Raw genomic sequence first — 8,774 nt, forward strand, 5'->3', positions numbered from 1 at the left:
CCTGTCATTATAATTGCCCCACTCTCCAGCATCTCGGATGTTGACACGAAAGGCTCATGGACCGGCAAGCCATCAAGGCAATTGTGCAGATGGTTATGCACTTTGTCCAGATGAATCTTGGCTTGTTCATCAATGTCCTCTTTGTTGTGGTCGATCCTGTTCACTTCCAGTAGCAACTTAATCTGGGTTGATGATTTTAGGCGTGAAGATAGACGAATTTGGGACTGCTCTTTGTCGTACGGATTCTGGGATTCCGGGTCAGGGGTATCGCAGCAACCCTTTAAATTTTCCAGGGAGTATGATGTGGCGTGAAGGACACTGGTTGAGCCACTGCTGGAAGAACTTTGACTGCTTGTCATGCTAGAACTTGGAAGCGTAGAATATGTTGAAGGGAGTGATGAAAAAGTTTCTTTTTCATTTGAGTTGTCTTGTTGCAAGTTACAATAAACGCCCTGGTCTCTGGTCTTGGTTTCTTTTGCACTAAGATCCCTACCACGTGAAAGGAGCTTCTCCAATTTCTGCTCGAGAGCTGGTTGAAACCGCGAGAAAAGTTCTGCGTACATTTCATTGATAACTTTGGCAATTTTCATCTTGGCCTGGAATTGAAAGATTTATTAACACCGAGAATGAAAAGAAGTTATTAATACCGAAAATGAAAAATATCTTGTGAACTACTGTACGTTGTGTCAATAATTGCAGAAAGGGCATGGAATAATGTGCGCAGAAGGACACATGGTGTGCTGCGGGAAGCGCGGCTAACAAAGTCCATGAATCATGGTGAACACATTCCTTGAAAGAGCACAGTCGACCTACCTTACGAAGCATGGTTGATCTACCGTCGTAGGGAAGCAGTGCTATATTTAACACAAAGGCACATCTAACATACTATAGGAAGCACTTCTATATTTAACACAAAGGCACAGTTAACGTACTATAGGAAGCACTTGTAGTTTTAACACAAAAAGCACAGATGACGTACTATAGGGAGCACTTCTATATTTAACACAAAGGCACAGTTAACGTTCTATAGGAAGTACCTGTAGTTTTAACACAAAAGCACAGGTAACGTACTATAGGGAGCACTTCTATATTTAACGCAAAGGCACAGCTAATGTATTATAGAAAGCACTTCTAGTTTTAACACAAAAGCACAGCTAACGTACTATAGGAAGCACTGTTAGTTTTAACGCAAAGGCACGGGTAACGTATTATATGAAAGCACTTCTAGTTTTAACACAAAAGCACAGCTAACGTACTATAGGAAGCACTGTTAGTTTTAACGCAAAGGCACGACTAAAGTAGGAAGCACTTCTAGTTTTAACACCAAAGCACAGCTAACGTACTATAGGAGGCACTTGTATATCTAACACAAATGCACAGTTAACGTACTATAGGAAGCACTTTTATATTTAACACAAAAGCACGGCTAACGTATTATAGGAAGCAGTTCTGGTTTTAACACAAAAGCACAGATAACGTCCTATAGGAAGCACTTCTGGTTTTAACACAAAGGCACAGATAACGTCCTATAGGAAGCACTTTTATATTTAACACAAAAGCACAGCTAACATACTATAGGAAGCACTTCTATATTTAACACAAAAGTACGGCTAACGTCCTATAGGAAGCACTTCTGGTTTTAACATAAAGGCACAGCTAAGGTACTATAGGAAGCACTTCTATATTTAACACAAAAGCATAGCTAACGTACTATAGGAAGCACTTCTGGTTTTAACACAAAAGCAGAGCTAACGTCCTATAGGAAGCACGTCTGGTTTTAACACAAAAGCACAACTAACGTACTATAGGAAACTGTCTGGATGAACACAATAGGACATGTATCTGTTTCGTAAAAACTTAGGGAACATCATTTCAAACATAAAATCAGGTGCAGAAGCTGGAAATCACTTACGGAACAAAGTTTTTCTTGAGGCACAAATTCTTCTATGTAGGCTTCTAGTCTGGGACTCATTTGAAAAAATGGCGCCTGAAAGCCAGGCGGTGGTTGGAAAGGCGTGCGCCTAATGTCTTTCAGCTGCCATGTGGAAGGAAAGAATTACAGTCAAGTCAAATTAATACATGGCAGCTAAGTCATTATGTTGAGTCGAAAAGTTCGCCAAAGGAAAATGATGAAAAGTTGACTCATCGTGTGTTTCCCAAAAATTCCGTCCTCTGTTGACAGGCTGTCTATGTTAGCATAATTCTTAATGGCCTCTGTGTCCCACATGACAAGTCTTGCAGGAGTGTCAGGTTCCAGGTCCATAATCTTCGTATCCAGGTACTCAAAATACGTTATCTTCAAGTGGGGAAGAGGTAAAAATTAATCATGTTCTTGTAGCTGCTTGTGGGTATAAAGAAGTGTACAAGTTAGTGAACGAACCACTGGAATCAGGAGGCAGCCACACAGGGCACCTGCGAATCCTTTGTCCTTGAAGGTCTGGAGTGATGTCACCAGTTTCTCTGTGACAGCATTGGACCAATCATATGATGATATGTTACTTGCTGGTCCTTCTAGAGCGGCTAAATAGTCAGGGCTAACGCAATCATATGTCGTTGGGCATAGAAATACCGCTGTTGCAAACATCACGAAAACCCGTTGAAACACTTCTCCTGTCAGCTCTGGGGTTATGAGATCAGTTAACTCTCTGATGTTTGGAGAGTGCCCAGCACACCGAGTTTCAGACTTAACCTGACATCTGAAAGCTTCTGAGCATTTTCTAGGGATAATCTGCCCGCCTGGTGGAATTCCTAAGATCCGGTGCACGGTGTACGAGTTGATAAGGAATCTGTATCCACTAGGCAGTATGAAACACCTGGAAGGGCAATCAAAATAGCGGACAAGCCAGCGAACGAAACACCTTGGAAGCTCGCGACAGCACAGATCTAGAAGGTATCCAAAACCAATATCTCTGACAAGCTGTTTTTGTGGTTCTGTTAGCTTTTCAAAGATAGAAATGAATTTCTGGAAGCTAAGTTTTGTGCTGAACTCTTCTGCGTATTCACCCATTACAGCAGCTCTGTGGACAAAGATAAGAAATGACCTTTAGCAAATGTATTGTTGAACCACATGCTTTTCTGGTAGAAGCTTACATATAAACGCCGAGTCAGCAAAACAGAGATAAATATTTAAGCCGTGATTAAAAATGCAGCTAGAATGAGAGGCATTGATTTCCAAAGAAATTTCAATGACACACGCGAGATGCATGATAAAAAAAACACCTACTTCGAGGCAGCAAGCTGCTTCTTTGTCCTGTACTCCTCAACAAGCTTTTTGTGCGCTGCACGTTTTAACTCGATCCTTAGTCTCTCTGTCTCTAGTTGGTCATGAACCATGAAATCTTGGGTGACAATCTCTGTGCCATCGACAGACTGAGACTGAGTCTCCGACAGCTGTGGGGTGGAGTCCATCTCATCGAACTCTACATAAAAGGTCATGAGACGTCATCGTTACCAGGTCAGCTATGTAAGACAGTTGTTAGCAGTCCATGTGAGACCATCATCAACAGGTTGGTTAGCTAAGACGGGTTCTAACTCTGAGTTAGTAACTGCTTTGCAAAAACGGACGTAAATCCTTTGGATCTCTGCTATAGATTGCGGATCTATACAAATAATTTGACCTGTCTCTAGTTGGTTAGCTAAGACGAGTGCTTAAGTTTTGCATGGTTGGAGATATAACTCAAGTTAGCAAAACCACGGCGCAAGCATGCAGTTGGCATGGTTAAAGTGAGGTTAGCTGAGTCCTAATTTTAAATCCATAACCCCTCTGCTGTTAAGACGGCGCAACAGTTTGAGCACGGACCAGCTGAAGATAATTGGATCCGGAACCGATATTCAAATCTCGCCCACCTGCTGTGTTGCGCACATGCGGTGTGTACGCAGCCCACGGAATTGCTAGCACCGGTAATTTTTTTGTTCAAACGTTGAATCGGTGGCATAATCATGGTGAGGATGCGATGGATTACCTGAACAGGAGATCCACGGCGAGTGAGATGAAGGAGACCGATAATTTTTCAGTGACGAGCAAACTCTGCGGAGGGATCAGGATTGGCTTTCCTTTGGAGAGCTCGCCTGTCGCCACCGATGCTAGATGGAGAGAGATCTGGAACTCATCTGCGGACGACCCCACAAGTTAGTCAAATACTTGGAGGAACTATTTGAGAGCCCACATGTCAGTATGAGTTTGAAGTCCACCTACCACATTTTCTCACCTCAGATGGAGGTACTCCTCGTAGGACTCATATAAGGCCGACCCCACAAGTTAGTGAGAGAGTTAGAGGAATTATTAACTGAGAGCCCACTTGTCAGTGTCGTCGACGGTCAAGTGAAGTCGACCTACCACATCTCGTCACGCCCAAGAAACATGCCCATCTCTCATGCGTCACAAAACTCACCCCACCTATCAGGTTATTCTTCTCCTGCACGCAAAAAAACGAAGTAGCCTCTCTCTTTCTTTCTCTCTCCCTCTCCCTCTCTCTTTCTCTTTTCTCTCTCTCCGAGATTCAAAATCATTGAAGGGGATCGCTGACAAACTGCAGGGAAGCAGATCCCCCCACAATTTAGAAAGGTGTGACTTCCGAACAATCAGCGCATAAGATTCGGCAATCAAAGGTTAGTAAAAAATTTATCAACGCACCTTTTGCGTGGCGATTCTTGATACACGAGATTCAATTCGTTGATGAATTTGTTGTGGTCGGGATTCATAGAATAAAACTGTTTAGTTTTACACTGTAGCTTTGATTTGAGTTTGTTTTTTGTTTTGTATCCTCTCGTCCTTGTAATACGAGGTTGTTACTTTTGTTAGGTTTCATGGTTATCTTTGTGTTAAGTGTTGCACAAGAAAATTAGCATCAGAGATCTCACTTTGGTTGAGGTTGTAGTTTAATTAAAAATTAATATATGTATATATATTTATATATGTTAATTATATAGAACTAAAAATATATCTCTGTTGATATCGACTTCGAAAAGTTTCAACACTGATACTGCAGGTTTATAACCTTTATATTTATTACGTCTCTTTTTCGGGGCAGATGTTCAGGAGTGCGTCATCTGGTCAGGACAACAGGGACGGTCGGTCTTTGAACGACATCGGCAAGGATTATGGGAGGCAGGTAATAGTAAGGCAGTTGAACATTAGTGTTTGGTCTTTTATTTCTGGGACGTTTGCTGTCAAGGTGTCACCACTGAGAACACCAAATAGTAGATCATTAACAACAAGAAAAATGATTTATATATCCTGGATGAATGCTGTAATATTTGTTTATCCTTTGCATCTACTCTGCAGTTGAGTATCGAGAGGTGGAAGATTTTTTTTACTACAAAACGAGAAGAAGATCAAGGATGCAGATGCTGTCAAACATGCCATGCGGGCTGGAATAATTGGAGTCAAGAGTGAGATACAAGTTCTTGGCAAACGCCCCAACCAGGAGCATGGTGTGCAACAGACACCTGCCAAGAGGAGCATTCTAAGCAGCAGAGACTCCACTAAGCAGATTGTGCAGGTAACGACGAAAACTTCAAACGCTGGTTTTAACGTACGTGGAAGTTTTAGTCGCACATGCCTCTAATTATTTTTTGGTTTGAAGACACAGATGCCCACAAAGGCGCAGAGCGGGCGTTGTGACGGCCCAGCGTTTGTAGGCGGTCATAATGAAGAGGTGCAGGGTAACAAAATTTCCTTTGATGCAAGCAGAAGGATCATTGGCAACAAAAGCATTGATGTTCAAGGATTCAATACGGTTTGCACAAGCAAGAAGAGCCCAACGACAAAATCAAACATAGGAGCAATAAGCTCTACCATACAGCAGCATCAGAAAGCAATACAGGTGACAGCATATACGAACGTGCAACAACATTTAAAGCAAATGTATATTTTTTGTGAGCAATTTTTTCTTTGTTTTCGTCTGGTATATTTAAATTGCAGTATCTTCCACACGCAGGTGTACGAGGAAGGAAGCAAGTATGGCGGTAGTCCACGAATCGATGAAAACATAAGGCAAGGTCCTTTGAAAGGATCACCTGTGGCGTTCAACATGAGGGGTCCTTCCAAAGGATCTCCGATGGCATTCAAAATCGTCAGCGAAATCACCAATGCACGGAGGTTGTCGCCAAGATTTGCTGGACAAGAGAGGCATGGGAAAACAAAGGTGACGTCGGAACTATGCTTTTTCAAATCAACACACAAACAGTTTTATGGGAGAACAGGGTAAAGTGGAAAACAAGAGGACGACTGTTCGTCTTGTACGGCTGTATGTGCAGTTGTTCTTTTATATAGGATGTTGTTGTGCCTCTCCGGTTGTATGGTGTAAACAGAAGCACATCTGTGCCTCTTTGTGCAGATGTGTGTGTAGCATGGTCACATTCGTGATGTGAACAGTGCCTCTGGTGTACCGCTTATACTCGGTGAAGAGGCACGGGTCTGGTTTTGGTATACCAGATGAGCCCTGATGAGTCATATAAATCTTTTGTTTAGAAATTAAAAAAATGCATATGCTGCTCTGGACATCTAATTCTGTTTCTTGCCATGTGTTCAGGATTTGGCGGAGGGGATAACAGATGAGGGAAAGAAATATCATAGTTCTCCATCCATTTCGAAGGAAACACAATGTTCACAGCAGCAAGTAGCGTACAGCGCCAGCACGGATTGCATGGTAGAAGCAGCACAGTCCCTTGGTTGCACGAGTGCCGGAGAAACAGGGAGCAGCATTGCACAATGCAACATTGGAGAGGCAGACTCATTTATGGATTTGGCCGTGCCATGCAGAAACGACGCTGCTGCGTGTGACAAACAACAGAGCAGCAACAGCTCCGCTGTAAGTGGACCTGTGGCTGGCGATGAGACTGATGTCGTCAGAAGTGAATGCGATCAGACGAACGAAGACACGGTTGACAGAATCATCATGGCGCCGCCGACCATTGTAGAGAAAGAAATGGACAACATGTTTAAAGAAGGCATATGCCCAACGATTCAGGAGGTCACCGAAGCGCTCGAACCAGAGGGTGGTATGGTATTCAGATCATTGGATGAGTGCTTTTTGTTTTTCTGCAGATATACTAGAAAGGTTGGCTTTGCTGCCAAGCGATCAACGAGCAGAAGATCGACATATGATCAGCAGCTTGACAAGCAGGTGTTTCAGTGCACCAAGGAAGGGCAGAATAAAACAACTGAGAGACATGTTAAGGAGAGAAGGAGAAACTGCTTGATCCGAACAAGCTGCCCAGTCCAAATAGCAGCCAAGAGGGATACAGATAGGAGGAAATGGTACCTGAAGAACGTTCGTCTAGAGCACAACCACCAGCTTCACCCATCTGATTGGATGCTGAAGTTCATGAGATGCTATAAGAAGATGACACCTCAGGAGAAACTCTTTATACAAGTGCTGTAGAAGGCGAGGTTAGAACCAAGGAACGTTATGCAGATTTTTACTGCCATGGGGAAACCGAGGCGAGAAATTATGTTCGACACGATTGACATAAGCAACATTGCATGCCGGGACAGGGCTGGAGAGCGCGGCACTGATATCGCATACACCATGAAACTGTTTGCTGATATGCAGAGGCGGAGGTCGGGATTCCACCATGTGGAAGAGACAGAGAACAATGTAGTGCGCAGCCTGTTCTGGACAGATTCCTTGTGTAAGATGAATTATGATCTATATGGAGATTTCGTGTCTTTTGACACCACATTCTCTATGAATATATATGGCTTGCCATTTGCACCAATTATAGGCGTCGACAACCACGGGTCGACCGTCCTGTTTGGAGTAGGCCTTTTGAAGGATGAGAAAATAGGGTCATTCAAGTGGCTCCTAAGCACGTTTGTCGAGGCAATGGGAGGTAAAGAGCCGAAATACATAATAACAGACCAGGACCAGGCGATAAAGACTGCAATAAAGGAAGCTCTTCCGAGGACGAGGCACAGGTTCTGCTGGTGGCATATTAGGAAGAACCTGAAGGAAAATAACGTAGCAGTGTTTGCACAGCACCCAGGGATGTCTGATGATATATTTCGAATCGTCAAAAACTCACTAGATCAAGACGAGTTTGAGCGTGCCTGGAAAGCAGCAATTTCTCTGCACAAGGTGGAAGGCAACAAACACCTGAACACGCTATGGGAACTCCGAAATTTTTGGGTGCCGGCCTACTTCAAGGACTGTTTCTATCCTTTCTCGTCAACAACCACTCACAGTGAGAGCACGAATTCGATGTGGAAGAATTACGTCGACCACAAGGACACTATAAAAAGGTTTGTTAATGCGTATCGCACGATTCAGCAAAATTGCCTCGCCACGCTTGACAAGAAAAGACACCGAACAGAAGAGAAGGCGCCATCACTAGAGACGGGTTTTCTGATTGAAAGACAAGCAAGTCAAGTATACACGAATGAAATTTTCAGGAAATTCCAGCTGGAGCTACGGAACTGGACTTACTTCAAGTGCTCTGACCTGGCAAAGGGGAGGCAGTATTTAAAAAAAAGATTATTGAGCCTGGACAAAAAGTGTGGAAACCATATCCAGGCGAGAAATTTGACAGGTCTGAGTTCAGGGTAGATGTGGATGAGCAAAAAGAAATATACAGTTGCAACTGCAAGAAAATGAGTAGGGATGGCATTCAGTGCTGCCATGTGCTTAAGGTGATGGACCAAACAGGCATGATCGATCAACTTCCAAAATCCTTTGTCATCCCCAGATGGACCAGGAATCTATCAGAGAGTCTGAAAGTTCTGTCTACAAGTCAAGGTGATAGCATGACCATACAAGACGATGAAACTATGA

General features: G+C 43.3%; 2 protein-coding genes across 2 annotated transcripts; both read left to right on the forward strand.

Annotated features, from left to right (window-relative positions):
- The first annotated feature begins 3,953 nt into the window (after window positions 1-3,953).
- On the forward strand, window positions 3,954-7,385 carry LOC141021994 (uncharacterized). The gene is made up of 7 exons (XM_073497864.1): window positions 3,954-4,128; window positions 4,214-4,269; window positions 5,031-5,111; window positions 5,331-5,501; window positions 5,586-5,825; window positions 5,940-6,146; window positions 6,534-7,385. Exons 1-7 carry the CDS (start codon window positions 3,954-3,956, stop codon window positions 7,383-7,385), a joined length of 1,782 nt encoding a protein of 593 aa, XP_073353965.1.
- Window positions 7,386-7,430: 45 nt separating this feature from the next.
- On the forward strand, window positions 7,431-8,549 carry LOC109741477 (protein FAR1-RELATED SEQUENCE 5-like). Its single transcript, XM_020300565.1, has one exon. The coding sequence runs from the start codon at window positions 7,431-7,433 to the stop codon at window positions 8,547-8,549; it is 1,119 nt and encodes a 372-aa protein (XP_020156154.1).
- Window positions 8,550-8,774: the final 225 nt, after the last annotated feature.

This window comes from Aegilops tauschii, chromosome 4 (genome assembly GCF_002575655.3).
Source record: "Aegilops tauschii subsp. strangulata cultivar AL8/78 chromosome 4, Aet v6.0, whole genome shotgun sequence".
Lineage (NCBI taxonomy): Eukaryota > Viridiplantae > Streptophyta > Magnoliopsida > Poales > Poaceae > Aegilops > Aegilops tauschii.